This window comes from Notolepis coatsorum (genome assembly GCF_963971535.1).
Source record: "Notolepis coatsorum genome assembly, chromosome: 10".
Classification (NCBI taxonomy): Eukaryota; Metazoa; Chordata; class Actinopteri; order Aulopiformes; family Paralepididae; genus Notolepis; species Notolepis coatsorum.
The window spans coordinates 83,028,370-83,044,711 of NC_140174.1; the positions used below are offsets into that span (position 1 = coordinate 83,028,370).

The 16,342-nt window shown below is 44.5% G+C and overlaps 1 protein-coding gene across 1 annotated transcript in view; it reads right to left on the reverse strand.

Annotated features, from left to right (window-relative positions):
• The window catches only part of xylb (xylulokinase homolog (H. influenzae)), a 67,540-nt gene that overhangs the window by 39,755 nt on the left and 11,443 nt on the right, over positions 1-16,342 (reverse strand). Inside the window, exons 4-9 of the mRNA XM_084323870.1 lie at positions 15,845-15,925; positions 13,778-13,864; positions 13,541-13,669; positions 10,886-10,951; positions 6,829-6,901; positions 6,534-6,652 (exon numbers count right to left, since the gene is read on the reverse strand). Of these exons, the coding sequence (XP_084179996.1) occupies positions 6,534-6,652; positions 6,829-6,901; positions 10,886-10,951; positions 13,541-13,669; positions 13,778-13,864; positions 15,845-15,925 (555 nt within the window). The remainder of the gene's footprint in view (positions 1-6,533; positions 6,653-6,828; positions 6,902-10,885; positions 10,952-13,540; positions 13,670-13,777; positions 13,865-15,844; positions 15,926-16,342) is intronic.

Here is a 16,342-nt window from a genome sequence, read left to right on the forward strand (position 1 = left end):
GTCTACATTTTGCATCACGTAGGTGACCTGATGTTAAAGACACCAGCTTTAGAGTGAGCACCACCACCTGTACTTTTGGGCGTCAGCGCCTGTAAGGGGGGGTGGGTTTTCATTTCCTTTTGTATTTAATTTGGTGCCACTAGGTAGTCCTCCTTGCTCTCTGTGTTGCTGAGTTTTTTTTGTGTTTGTAAAATAAATACTATTATTTAGCAAATTGTTTCCGTGGTTTTGTGTCACTGCACCCTCACCTACCCTGTCTGTGGCCTTGTGTTGCGTCCCCTTACTGGGGTGCGTAACAGTAGTGAACAGAATAGTGAACAGAGTAGTGAACTGAATAGTGAACAGCATAGTGAACAGAGTAGTGAACTGAATAGTGAACAGAGTAGTGAACAGAATAGTGAACAGAGTAGTGAACTGAATAGTGAACATAGTAGTGAACAGAATAGTGAACAGAATAGTGAACTGAATAGTGAACAGAGTAGTGAACAGAGTAGTGAACAGAATAGGCAAGGGGAGCCTCAATTATGGTTATTTTTGAGAATTATGAGTGCTTATTGCCATGGTAAATGGACTTTTATCCAAAGCGCTTTACAATTTGTTCCTCACATTCACTCACACACCAACGGCAGAGGCAACCATAATAATACATTTTATTTATATAGTCATATTTATATAGTAATCTTATTCAATAATCCAAAGACGCTGAAAACCATGCAAGGTGGCAACTTTCTCATCGGGAGCAATTAGTGGTTAAGTGTCTTGCTCAAGGACACTTCACCACGCTGTCCAGGAGGAGCGGGAATTAAACCAGGAACCTTCCAATTACCAGACGACCTCTCTACCTCCTGAGCCACTGTCGTATATTTCTAAATGAAACCTGAACATAGCAACTGAAATGTACAAAGTAATGAGTAGATAGAAAAGTTGATTTGATAAGAAGGGCCATTTTGAAAACCCCCATGTGAGTTATTTCTGTGGCCCTAGGCAAGAGGTTGAGAGGACATCTGCTCACCCCGCACTCAGCCAACTCCAGGACGCATCTGCCGTCAGGGCTAATCACAGAGGGTGGTTTGCTGATAAAGCAAAGGACTGTTTATGACGTTAGGGTACATTCCACCGGTGCAGAATAGCACCTTATCTGATGAGGTTAGCAGCTGTGGTTAGGAAATGGCCATCTCAAATAGATGGAGAAAGGAACTAAGACAAACTGAAAATAACAGTTGGGATCAAATGTCATATTTACACTAAGCTAAAGCAATTTAGGTTACAACGGCATGCTGACTAAAAGTACAGAGGTCAGAAAGGTGAGAATCTCCCATTTCACATCACAGTAGAAATGCCACCAGTTAAAACGGTGCAAATTACTAATGTACTAAAAAGATATCTGTCATACAAAATTACATTAGATAAAAGGTTTAGCAAAACCAGAAAAGTTGACAATAAGTGAACCGAATACAAAGACATCGTTTGTTAATTAATGTTAATACTGAACAAAATATTTAAGTGATCAAAATAGAGCTACAACCTAGATTACAAATTACTTTAGAATAGACAATACAAACAGTAGGATGTAACATTTAAATAGACAAATACATGAGTTACAAAATGGGCATAACTTAAAACTATTAGGATAACGGTAGTCACAATAAGGAATAAAAAACTCTTAATGCTGGAAGATAAGGCTGTACAGTATTGGTCAGAGGTTAATCAAGAAACAAAGTAGTCTGTTTCTCCAATCTAGACAATCTAATGTAAACATTGTGTCACAAGAAACATGAGGATGTGTTACTCAGTGAAACGGATTCCCTAATAAAGTAATGACTAAACTGCTAAAACAGCCCGGCAGATTCTAATTGTGAAACTGTTGTGTCAGCAGACCAAGGCTGTGTCAGGACGTGTCACTACAGAAGGGGTTCCTGCTAGAAGGAATTTGGCGAATGGGGAAGCCCGATTGTGGGAGTGACGTCACTAGACAGGCAGGGGAGAGGTCTTGTTCTATGTCATTAAAAAGGGCAGGCGAGGAGACAGAGGGGATCCTGGAGACGGAGACACCCAGAAGGGACCTGGAGACTGGAGCGCTGAAACCTCCACCGACAGAGGGAGATTCACCAAGCCGGCAACTCGAGAGCCGAGCCGGAGACACAGCGCCACGGAGACACCCGATGACAGACGATCGCCTCGCAGCAGGAGAGCCTACCACCGAGGAGAGACGAAAACAAGCGCTCTCTGCCTGAGCGCTGATACTCACGGAGACCCAAGGTTGCCCTGGCGACCACCAACCACGAGAGAAGCCGCGTGTTGGCATGGGAACCCGAGAGACAACAACACCAGCACCGGAGAAGAAAGCTCTGATCGGCCCTAGCTGATCGGATCATGGACCAAACTGCCACATCAAAGAGACAATTAGATTGAAGTAAAGAGCTTTTACTTGTTTTGATTCCTAAGCTGTGGTTTATTAATAGTAATAAACACAGCAGTTTGTTTGATTAGACCACCTCGTCAGCTTCTTTCCTTTAATTGAACCGAACATCTGAAATACCAAACAATGCAGGGGAAAAGGGTAAAAGACTATACGATCACTGAACTTAGATATAGGTATAAATGAAGATAGAGATACTTCACCACTGTCAATCACTAAATCACCAGGTGCTTGAGAGGTGGGGTGAGCGCTCACACTGTTATTATTTAAATAGTTTTTATTGGGTTTTTTTAGGGCGCGTTCACACCTACCCTGTTTGGTCCACTTTAAGTGGACCATGGTCCCTTTAGATCAATAGTCCGTTTCGTTTGTACAGGTGTGAACACAAACCGAACTATTTTGAGGACCAAACAACCGAACCATGGTCCTCTTGAAAAGTTGGGACTCGGTTCGTTTCAAAGTGGACCATGGTGCGTTTGCTGTTGGTGTGAACGCGATCAAACTTTATATAGTACCTAATCTAGAGCTAATGAGTGACAGGCGCCTAGTGGCGGCTGCCGCGCGACCCAACTTGACAGCGCCAACTTGACAGCGACAGCTTGCGCGCGACCCAACTCAAATGAATGACAGGCGCGTGGACAGGACAGTCTCTCTCTTCCTCTCTCTCTCTCTCTCTCTAGACTCGCAGTCTCTCTCTTCCTCTCTCTCTCTCTACTCTAGACTCGCGCCACGTGCGGACAGTCTCTCTCTCTCTCTCTCTCTACTCTCTAGTCGACTTGCGCCGCGCTCGTAATGACATATCTCTCTCATTACGCTGTCGGCAACTGTTTACGTTTGTGAGTGCTATTAGTCCAATAGATGAACGACTGTATGTCCTTTGTTTACAAATTAGATCCACACCAAAAAGGGTAGTGTGAACGCAGACCAAAATCAAACAATGTATCATTTTCACATTTGGTCCACCAGAAAGTCCGGAATATCCGCGGATAGTGTGAACACGCCTTAAGGTTCAACAACAGGCATGTGCAGTCGTGCACACATAGAGCCCAAGGGGTGCTCGAGCACCTGCCCTTTTGAGCCTCATAAAAAAGTGCCCTTTAAATTTTTTTTTTACCGTTGCGCATATAGACTGCCCTTCCAACTGGAAAATGTCAGGATAGAATCAAAATATTAGGTAAAGAGAGAGAGAGATGCCCCGTATTCCATTGCAGTTTGCACGGCCTCCTCAGCGTGCCTCTCCGCGGACCTATATATTTTATACATAGCGTGGGTGGTGATGATGATGATGGCAGAAACCGCTGTGGCGCATACAGTTGAATGCTGGTATTACACTCACTGAGGGGCACGAAGAAGTCAAGTCCGATGGAATTTAGGAATCTCAAATACAAATCGGGATTGGAATAAAAAAATGCATTTATATTAACTCATTCAGCGCCGTCCACGCATATATACGTGTTTGTCCACCAATCGAATAACGCCAACCACGTATAGTTTTCAAGTTTCAAGTTTCTTTAATAGTTGTCATACAGAAGTACAGAATACTTTCATACAAAATGCTTCTTACTGTTACGCTCCAGAGACTGTGCTAGACAAGATAGTATCAAATAACATAGTATAGCATGTAATTTAGAAGAAGAAAATGAGGTCACAGTGTTCGGTATAGACATATGTACAATGTTCTGAGTTACCATATAATATACAATACTATGCAGTGTACTAATGTACAGTACTATCTAGTGCAAAGCAGAAATGGGATGAGGTACAATTTAGGTACAATTTACAGTAAGGTGTACGAGTTGTAGTGCAATCCTTCATCAATAAATATAAAGTGTGGGGAGTGGGTGCTACAGTGTGTTTGTTTAAAGTGGGTGTGTGCTATAAAGTGTGTGGAGTGGGTGCTACAGTGTGTTTGTTTAAAGTGAGTGTGTGCGTGTGGATGTGTGTGCTATGTGCGTTTGGTGGTTGTTGTTGTGTAGTGTTCATTCATTGTTCGTTTAGCAGCCTGATGGCCTGGGGATAGAAGCTTCTTCTGAGTCTTTCTGTGCTCGCCTTGAGACTCCGGTATCGCTTGCCTGACCGCAGCAGTTCAAAGAGGCAGTTGTTCGGGTGACTGGAGTCTTTAATGATTCTCTTAGCCTTGCCCTTGCAACGCTTGTTGTAAATGTTCTGGAGGGTGGGGAGCCCCCCTCCAATTGTGCGTTCGGCTGAACGTGTCACTCTTTGTAGTCTGCTTCGGTCTTGTGCAGTGCTATTCCCAAACCAGGAGGTGATGTTGCCGGTCAAGATGCTCTCTATTGTACATGAGTAGAAGTTCTTAAGGATCTTCTGACTGACTTGGAACTTCCTTAGGCGCCTGAGGAAGTAGAGGCGTTGTCGTGCCTTCTTCACAACACTGTCAATGTGTGTGGTCCATGTCAAGTCCTCGGATATGTAGGCTCCGAGGTACTTAAAGCTGTTGACTCTCTCAACCGGTGCCCCGTCGATGCTGAGGGGGCTGTAGTCCTTGACCCCCGACCTCCTGAAGTCCACAATCATCTCCTTTGTTTTGCTGATGTTCAGGGAGAGGCTGTTTTCCTGGCACCATCCCGCCAGGACCTTGACCTCTTCCAGGTAGGCCCTCTCGTCGTTGGCAGAGATCAGGCCCACCACCACTGTGTCGTCAGCAAATTTGATGATTGTATTGCTACTCCGCTGAGCCACACAGTCGTGTGTGTACAGGGAGTAGAGGAGGGGACTCAGAACACAGCCCTGGGGGGCCCCTATGTTGAGGGTGATGGATGAGGAGGTGCAGTTGCCTGCTCTCACCACCTGGGGTCTGCCAGTCAGGAAGTCCAAGACCCACTGGCAGAGGTCATAGAAAAAAGCCCAGGTCCCTGAGCTTGGCTATGAGTATGGAGGGGACTATGGTATTGAATGCCGAGCTGTAGTCGATGAATAGCATTCTCACATAGTTCCCCTGCCTCTTGTCCAGGTGTGATGCTGCTGTGTGCAGCACATGGGCTATGGCGTCCTCCGTGGACCTGTTGGGGCGGTATGCAAATTGCAGGGGGTCCATGTTGATGGGGAGGGAGGAGCAGATGTAGCCCTTTACTAGCTTCTCAAAGCACTTCATGGCTATGGAGGTGAGAGCTACAGGGCGGTAGTCGTTGAGGCAAGCAGGCTTGGATTTTTTGGGTACAGGGATAATAGTGGACTTCTTCAGGCAGGTGGGGATGACAGCCTGTTCTAAGGACAGGTTGAAGATGTCAGTGAATACTGGGGCCAGTTGGTCGGCACAGACTCTTAGGACGCGGCCGGGGATGCCGTCCGGACCTGCTGCCTTCCTGATATTCACTTTTTTAAAGGTCCGCCTCACCTCATGCTCTGTTACCCTGAACACTGCGCCTCCATCAGCAGCCGACCCCCCCCCCCCCCCCCTTGCCGTGGCTTGTGAGCTGGTGTTGTTATTACCAGCATCAAACCTCGCATAGAAGGTATTGAGGTCATTTGCTAAGGAGATGTCACTGTTCAGTTTGAGGGAGGCGCCTTATTTGATCGTTATTTCTTTTATTTGCTATTTCCATTCATAAATCATCCAGGAAGGCTGTGTGACCATATGGAATGCAAAAGTTTGCAAAAGTACAATACCGCCGCCTGGTGGTATGCAGCCGATGTTGCACTCCCTTTGTGACTGTGTATGTGGCTGTGTATCATTGAAATTCATCCGGGCTGAGTTTTCGAGTAGCCTGGACCGAGGGGTCTCCCCGATCGCATTGAATCGCTTTCGGACCTGGGGCTGAAGACTTGTGGACCTGGGGCTGAAGACTTGTGGACCTGGGGCTGAAGACTTGTGGACCTGAGGCTGAAGACTTGTGGACCTGGGGCTGAAGACTTGTGGACCTGGGGCTGAAGACTTGTGGACCTGGGGCTGAAGACTTGTGGACCTGGGGCTGCCACACAGCCAAGTGTATCTTTCTCCTTCATCAGTATCAAAATAAATAGTAACTACTGAAAGTTGTCCGTAACTCTAAATTTGGGTAAATGTGTGAGCTTGATCTAAGTGTCCCCACTTTATAAAGGTGGAATTCATTAATTACTAACATTACACACACACACGCACGCACGCACACCCTACCAGTATTGATGTGGAAGGCTGTGGTGGACCCAGGAGTGTCTTGAGCTGAGGGGCAGAGGCCTCCAAACATGCCTCAGACCAGTCTCTAGTGGCGATGTCCAGAAGATTCATCCCCGAACCTGGGGAATCAATCAATCAATCAATCAATCAATATATATATACTCCAGGTTCTCTATGTCAGTTAGACATACATGTAGGGTGGTGCCTTTGTTGTTCAATTGATTGGATTAATTTCTATATGAATCAGTCATGAATGAATGTGTGGGTGTGAATGTGAAGGGTGAATGAACTCTACCGTCACTGTAGTCAATAGCAGCGTAGTCCCCAAGGAACAGAGAGGCAGCGAAGCTACTGACCAAGGAAATTCTCTGAAGAAAAAAAGAGACATATATTTTTTTATATGGCCACCAGTGATGTCATTGGGGACATTGAATCCTTGTGTTGTGTTAATTATAGCTCAATGAAATGATAAGGTAGCAGTCCCTATAAGACAATATATTGCTACCGTGTCATCTAGATCATTTGTGACTCGGCACCATCTAACCCGCCTTGTTTAACACTTTCGCGGGCAACCACGTACATATACGTTATTGGGCGCCAACGGTTTCCCTTTTTTCGATTTGAATATCCTATTCAATGTCAGTGACCTGTATGTTGCCGTTAAAAGGCATACTGGGACTCCGAAGGTGCAGTACCGGCCAGATCCTGCTAGTAGGCAGTATAGAGAGTGCAGTAAACCCTGTTCCAGACCGGGACTTCAAACCGCTCCGGGCGCACTTTTCTAGTAATGGGAAACCTAGGGCTTCACTCGATCGCATTGAATCGTTTTCGGGACCCCCAATCCATATGTTGTGGTGGGTTATGTCGTGGACCAAATGGACATACGATGGACCAGATGGCGATCAAACAATTGGAATATTCTTTTTGGAATACCACCGACCACAGGTAAGGTCTATCTGATGTAAATTTCAGCTTGATCGTGCAAGGTTTTCATACCCATCCCCCTGATCGGCGTGTGTTGTGGTAATAACGAATGCCGTTACTGGCAATCAAATAATCAGAAATGACCCCCCCTCCTTTCATGCATTCATAATGAAACATAATACCTATTATATACATTTGATTTAGAAATAGTAGCGTGTCCAGGTACGAAACGCCAATGGTTTTGGTAGAATTCACGTTGCGCCCTATAACCAGCCTCCCAGGAATTAGCCGGATCATTCCGAAATTATACTTATATTCACCATGGGATAACGTGTGAACGTATTCATGAAAAAAAATATTATTTTTTGCATCTTGAATGGAAGATAGTTACTGTCAAATTACCATGGTATTGTATCCATAGCTATAATATAAAATATAGATTTAGCTCTACAAACAAGGTGACGCACAGTGAAACTATGTAATGGAAACCTGGCCCAGCTAGAGCTAGATGGGGAAATCGAATGGCCGCGAATGTGTTAACACTTTGAGTGCCAACGATGAGAATTCTCGTTATTTCATGCCAACCGTTGAGTACCAACGACGAGAAATCTCGCTTTGAATCGTTTTTTTTTTTATTAGTGATTTCCATTCATTTTTCATCAATCTAGCCTCACGTTACCATTGGGACTGGCTTTGAGCTCGAACGCGGAAAATACCGCCCCCTATCGTCTCTCCGGATGGTATTGCACCCATTGGATTGGACTGAATGAAATGGATGGGAAAAAAATACTCCGGAATCCAAATTTTACTTATCAGGCATGTAACCGGAGACGATCCCATTCATTGCCCACCCTCAGAACAGCGTGGAATATGTGTTTCCAGTACCCAGCGTTGGATCAATAAACGCGATCGATATTTGGAATGGCGATCAGGAATTGGAATAATATTTTTGGAGAACATCTGATCTGAGGTAAGGAATACATTTTACCAGTCTTGGGGTAATCAGAGTTTTTTTTCACCTATATCTCAGCGTGTCCCATATGTGTGTGTGTGTGTGTGTGTGTGTGGGCTGATCAGGAAATGTATAATCGATTTTTCAGCCCGCTTCTCTAGCGTGCATAAGTACACATATACTATCGATAATCTAGCGTTTATTTGAAAACTATTCATAAATAGGCCGAAAAATGACAACGTATTTTGTGTATTCCACTAAAGGGCGATTCCTGCAGAATCTCCTTTTTTTCTGGAAGTTTCAAAACATTCGCGTTTTTCAAAATGGTATAAAACGGAAATGTACCGATTAAAAAACAATCCGTTTCGACAATGTTGACTGCAAACAAGTCACTGATAAGCGACAGGCGTATTAGACACATAGCCATAATTTAAGATATAGTTTATGCGTTCGCAAATTGCTCGCCCTCTCATTGAATAGAGCGCTGGCACTCAAGCGCTAAATTGTGCGCCCCCTGCTGGCACTGAAAGTGTTAAGGAGCTCACGATTCCTCAGAAAATGGCAAAATGATGCATAATTCAGAAATAGGTCGACATTTTTATATTGGCAATTTTGAGTGCTTTGAAATCTTCTCCATCCGTCTCCTTATTTACAACTTAATCCGACTTGTAAATATCTTAATTATTGTCAGATAATCCGGCTGTATTATTTCCCATGCTGTGTGAAAAAACTACAGTTTTGTCCAAGGGAAGTGGTTAAGTACTTTCGGCCTCAAGTTTCGATGACGGAGACAGGCAGAAATTACAGCTGGCACCAAATCTATTCCAAACAAGAGACAACGGACATGGACCCAGTACTTTGTTGGCAGTGTGAAAATATGCAGAGAAACATTAAATATCTTTGGAACCTTTGTGTTCAATTATATCTGAATCAGGAGATTATCTTCTCTCCGTCAAAATTGAAATTGTATCTCTCTGTCCCATAAAGGCTGGCTGGCAGTGCGCATAGAATAAGGCATAGAATAAAGCATAGATTATTGAAATTGGTTTTCTCTAACGAATGCATCTATTTCTATATTTCCTATCGTTTCTCCATCTACTCCAGTGCGCTCCACAGATTCATCCATCAGAGACACACGCACTGCTTGCGCGTAACAGAGGATAGAGAGAGGCGCGTGTGGAGAGCTATGGAGGGGCCTTTTGTGTGTGTGTGTGGAGAGGGGGAGGGGGGTAAATTGCAGGGAGATATTGGTCCAAATATGAAGGCAACATCAAATGTATTTATTGTCTCTCCCCCTCTCCCTGTGTGTGTGTGTGTGAGAGAGTTTTTATAGTTGAAATTTAAGTTCAGTCTAGTGTTTTTGATTTAACGTTCTGCTGTGATCACTTTTTCCTCTAACAGAATAATCACCTCTTTTGTCATTGTCAGCTCTTTGTTGTATGTTTTTACAGTGCGAGGGTGCGCAGGTGATTGATTGATTGAAAATTGTATTAACAGATTGCAGAATGGGTACAATACAGTACGGCTCAATACACACAATGGTTAAGGGGATGCAGACCAGAGAAAGACTTTCGTCTTGTTTACATCAGGGTCCCCAATTTTCAATTCCTAATGAATTGTAAGTAAGGGTGCAATTAGCACCGTGCAATCCATTCTTTGTGGATCCCGCCCGCATATTGATTGATTGAATGAAAACTTTATTAACAGATTGCAGAATGGGTACAATACAGTACGGCTCAATACACACAATTGTTAAGGGGATGCAGACCAGAGAAAGACTTTCGTCTTGTTTACATCAGGGTCCCCCATTTTCAATTAATAATTCATTGTAAGTAAGGGTGCAATTAGCACGGTGCAATCCATTCTTTGTGGATCTAGCCCTTAGTGTGTGAGATTATGTGCAAAAATAAATCAGCATTGTTTTTTTGGTGAAGTGCCCATTTAAGATTAGAAATTAGCCCTGAATCAGGACTCCAGTCATGAAGCTTTGACGGCGGAGCTGAAAACACCATTTGATGCCCCCTGCTACACTCCCTCTCTGGGGGCAGGTCATATCAGGAGGTGAAGGCACACTCCCTCTCTGGGGGCAGGTCATATCAGGAGGTGAAGACACACTCAGGAGGTCATATCAGGAGGTTGACCGCTAACAAAGCCACACTATATTAGTGTAAATTAGGGTTGGGTACCTGTGAATCGATACCGGTACCAAACGGTCGCTTTTTTCTGTACTTTAGTCTGCTTTGTTGTTGAATCAAGTCAAATAGGTAAGCGTGTATTGTGCGCATGAACGTTGACGTGAACGTGCGGCATACTTCATAGGTTTCGTTTAGCGGCAAACGAAACGTTGACGTTATCGGACTTAATTTTTTTTTAAATAATAAATAAATAATTCTGTAGTACTGACGTGATTCGGTCAATACCCTTAAAAGTACCGGACTCGGTACCTATCCCTAGTGTAAATCCCTCTAAAGGTCACCTCTGTGTCCTGGTACTGCTCTGCCATGGTCTGGTGGATCTTAGCAATCTGGTTACCTGTGAATCTCTGGAGGAGAGAAAAAGGAGGAGAGTTAGAGAGTGAGGTGGAGAAGGGAGACGGCTTCAAAGATGGGTTTTTATTGGCATCTGATGAATACATATGTAAAGAGAGAAAATATCAAACCTGAGCAAAATATCTTTAAAAATGGAAAATCCACCCTAAAGTAGAAATTACATACATATATTGTGCAACTAAATTTTTACTTATGAATATTATAAATAAGTATCTAGTGATTGATCAACACAATGTATTAAAAGTAAACCCTCTCTGTTGCTAACCCCTACTATTCTAACATCTTCACCATCCGAGGGGATGAGGTGGAGACAAGTTCCCTGGAGTACACCTAAACAATAAATTAGACTGGTTGGAAAAGACGCCCTCTACAGGAAGGGACAGAGCAGGCTGTTCTTCCTGAGGAGACTCAGGTCCTTCAACGCGTGCAATAGACTGATGCAGTCGTTTTACCAATCTGTAGTAGCCAGTGTCCAATGCTGTAGTATGCTGGGGGGCTACATCAACTCAACTGACCATCAACTCAACCAACAAACTGAACAAGCTGGTGAGGAAGGCTAGCTACGTGGTGGGAGTCGAGCTGGTCAAACTAGAGGTGGTGGCGGAGAAGAGGATGAGAAGGAAGCTGGCTACTATCCTGGAGAATCCCTCCCACCCCCTCTATGAGGAGCTAGTCAAGATCAATAAAGGAATATCTCATCTTATCTTATCAGTACTGGACAAGGCAGCACCAGAGCCACCTACTACAGCCACCCAGCACCAGAGCCCTCTTCTCTAGTCAGCCACCTACTACAGCCACCCAGCACCAGAGCCCTCTTCTCTAGTCAGCCACCTACTACAGCCACCCAGCACCAGAGCCCTCTTCTCTAGTCACCTACTACAGCCACCCAGCACCAGAGCTCTCTTCTCTAGCCACCTACTACAGCCACCCAGCCCCAGAGCCCTCTTCTCTAGTCACCTACTACAGCTACCCAGCCCCAGAGCCCTCTTCTCTAGTCACCTACTACAGCCACCCAGCCCCAGAGCCCTCTTCTCTAGCCACCTACTACAGCCACCCAGCCCCAGAGCCCTCTTCTCTAGCCACCTACTACAGCCACCCAGCACCAGAGCTCTCTTCTCTAGTCACCTACTACAGCCACCCAGCACCAGAGCCCTCTTCTCTAGTCAGCCAGGTACTACAGCCACCCAGCACCAGAGCCCTCTTCTCTAGTCACCTACAGCCACCCAGCACCAGAGCCCTCTTCTCTAGTCACCAACTACAGCCACCCAGCACCAGAGCACTCTTCTCTAGTCACCTACTACAGCCACCCAGCACCAGAGCTCTCTTCTCTAGTCACCTACTACAGCCACCCAGCACCAGAGCTCTCTTCTCTAGTCAGCACCTACTACAGCCACCCAGCACCAGAGCCCTCTTCTCTAGTCACCTACTACAGCCACCCAGCACCAGAGCCCTCTTCTCTAGTCAGCCAGGTACTACAGCCACCCAGCACCAGAGCCCTCTTCTCTAGTCAGCACCTACTACAGCCACCCAGCACCAGAGCCCTCTTCTCTAGTCACCTACTACAGCCACCCAGCACCAGAGCCCTCTTCTCTAGTCAGCCAGGTACTACAGCCACCCAGCACCAGAGCCCTCTTCTCTAGTCAGCACCTACTACAGCCACCCAGCACCAGAGCCCTCTTCTCTAGTCAGCCACCTACTACAGCCACCCAGCACCAGAGCCCTCTTCTCTAGTCAGCCAGGTACTACAGCCACCCAGCACCAGAGCCCTCTTCTCTAGTCAGCACCTACTACAGCCACCCAGCACCAGAGCTCTCTTCTCTAGTCAGCACCTACTACAGCCACCCAGAACCAGAGCCCTCTTCTCTAGTCAGCACCTACTACAGCCACCCAGCACCAGAGCTCTCTTCTCTAGTCAGCACCTACTACAGCCACCCAGCACCAGAGCCCTCTTCTCTAGTCAGCACCTACTACAGCCACCCAGCACCAGAGTCCTCTTCTCTAGTCAGCCACCTACTACAGCCACCCAGCACCAGAGCTCTCTTTTCTAGTCAGCACCTACTACAGCCACCCAGCAACACCAACACCATTCACCTACAGCTGGCCTCATCTGGCGACCAGAGCTAAACACAAATGAATACATGTTCAGGATTCCTTCCGAGAGTGTATATCGGCACCTTTTAATTTGATAGCTACAAAGAAAACAAAGATGGCAGGGAATGCAGAGAACAACACAAATGCATGCCGAGGCATATCGGTACTGTAGTAGTTACCATGGAAACAAGTGTGAAGAGTAGAATATAAAACACATTATCACAAAGATGAAGTTAAAACATTTACCTTTATTGGTTGTAACAGTATAAGAATTAAATAACCATCAAAGATTATCAACCTACACAAAAATACGGTTTGGCTGTAATACTTATATTTGATCTTCAATGGGGGGAAATCACAGGTGGAATCTCACTCCCCAGGTCTATAATACCTCCATGGTATGAGCTCCTGCAAACATTTGATGGAGAGCAATACACACACACACACAGACCAGCACATACATAGAAAAAAACAAAAGCAAAGAGTTTCACCTCATAAGCCCTGGAGCCTGTGATGTCAGCCAGCCTCTGAGCGCCCCCCAGTGTTGACTCCAGGTGGTGACACTGCAGAGTGCTGCTGGAGTCCATCCATACAGGACTGTCTGCCACGGAGAAACTCCCCTGGAGCAGCCGCACAAAGACACACACACAACACAGACACTTAATGTGTGAACACATGCCTACTGCACACTCCCACAAGCACACACACACACGCACACGCACACACACCTGCAGCAGCTGATGAAGAGTCTTCTCTGGGTCTAGCTGTCTGAGTGTTTGACAGGCTCCTCTCCTCCAATACACACTGCCATGTTGCTGAGAGAGAGAGAGAGAGAGAGAGAGAGAGAGAGAGAGAGAGAGAGAGAGAGAGAGAGAGAGAGAGAGAGCGAGAGAATCAATTATTATTTCTTTATTTCGCCACTAAAACGGTTAGATTTTTTTCTTAATGTTGTAGACCATCTCACAGAGGTGGAATATGCAATTTAAATAAACGCTGCTCTAGCCTAAAGCTAACATTGGTTTTCTCGTTCTTCAACATGACACAATGTATTTACCATTTCCTTGAAACTGGCTTTTTCCAACTGTATTTGCCAAATGTACCTAACTGCCCTCGTACAGTCTCACCAATGTTGACTGTCACGTTAAGTGCATTTGTATTCTTTTAGCTGACGAGAGCGGATATGTTTGCAAAGTTTTCTCAACTAAGTTTGGCTACATGGGATTAACAGTTTGCCACAAGTTCACAAATGTTTGCTAGTAGCGGCAAACTTCCAACAGCAAACCTCTGGCAACAATGGCATTATCATTACCTTTATCATTATGGGGACACTGGCAGAGATTTGTGTAATCTTGTGGGGTTATTATGATGAATGGGACGGGATGCCAAATTTCCCTCTGGATGAATAAAGTATTTTTATTCTATTTCTATTCTATATCTAGCTTTGTGTGAAATCTGAGCAATACATCTGCAATGTTTTAAAATTAGTTAGGAAAAGGATGTAATGTTTGTTTGGCATATAGATTTATGTCTTTGAAAAAAAGGTTTGGAAAGTATTTTTGTATCATGATCTCAGTACATCACATCATCATCAAACTTATTTTTTTTAAGTTATGCATCCACAGAGCTTTTAGAAAGGTGTGGAAAAAAAGTATAATTTTATACAATGAGGTCAAGTTTAAAACAAAAAATGGTGTGACTCGCATAGAAAACTACGGTACTGTGAAGACTCACATCATCACATGTGAATGCTTTTCGGCTTTGTACCCAATTTATGCAATTCCAAGAGACTAAGGGCCCGGGTCCACCTATCTAATTTTTATGGCCGCAAGCGTCTTTTTTCAATTGATCCCAATGGGGAGGGAGCGTATGCGGCCGCATGCTGCCGCCTATAGGAAATGCGTTGCAGTCGGCTTCTTTTTTCAGAGCCTTTCAGTTTTTTTGTGCAGCAGCACCCAACGTTTAAAGTTGAACACTTCTGAACTTTTCAGAGCGATGCACTGAGCGCATTTTCAGACAACCAATCACAGCCAGTCATATCTACCACTCTGTTTGTAACCTGACACCGGAGCTGCCTGCCTATCTACCCACAAGAGACAGGAGCAGTATGAGGGCACGAATACACTAAAAACTACACGAATACACTAATAAAAAGCGAATAAAAAGCAAAGGGCGAACTGTGGTGTCAGGCAATAACTATATAATTAATATACAATAAAGTGTATTAAAATATGCTATATGTGCAAAACCGCGGCAGTAAAATACGATAAAAGTTATTATTACAAGATGGCTGTCATGTAGTTGTCGCTAGAGTTCTTTCTCTCTCGTCATCAGGTAGGTTGGTGACTGACAGCTCGTTGCCATAGCTACAAAAGGCTCACGCTGCGTTTTTTTCTCTCACCGCAAGCGCTCCACCCCAGCACTACCGGCGCACTGCCAGCGTTTTCCAGCTGGAAATGTGAGCTAGGTGGACGCATGCCCTAAGGGATCACAATGTGCAGAAATAGGTCAATATAAACTTTTTTCAAAAAGCAAAGACAGCATATTTGTATTGTATGCAAAGAAGTGCACAGTTTTGACCCTGAGCTACATGGAACTAGCATAAATTGGGCATGGATGTAAAAGTGAGACTATTGTGGTTCTATTGACCCCATTGTCATTAAGATATCTTGAGGTGAAAGGTCAAGGGCCATGCCAATTCTTAACCTCAAACACGTGCATTATTTTTGGTGCAATATTTATGGATTAAAATCTAGTCCACTACAGCCTCTGGGAGACAGTAATGACAAACGTCTCACCTGGCCGCTCCCAGACAGAGCTTTGACTTTGGAGAAGTCAAATCCGGCCCTCTTCATCTTGTCCATTAGCAGGTCCAGAGCCTGGGAACGCAAACACACAATTCAGGTAACAGTAAAGTGCATTAACAATATACAATGTACAAATGATTAATTGTGATATATATAACAAGCTACTACTGAGTAATATTTGCTAAACTGATGTATGTACAGTATAATTATGTACAGCGATACAGGTATAAATATACTATGGTAGAAAGTAGTGATGTCCCGATCCGATCACGTGATCGGCCCCGGGATAAAAAAAAATAAAAAAAAATCTGGATTATTTTATTATAATTTTTTTAACTTATTTTTTTTATTCAACAAACATGACCATGTTCACATCTTAAACTCATACTGAGGCCTTAGTTTTGGTTTTAAATTGCATATCATCATTCAGTTTTTAGATTACTCCGGTTGCAATGCCTCGCTTGAATGAAGTTAACTTTTCACCTGGAT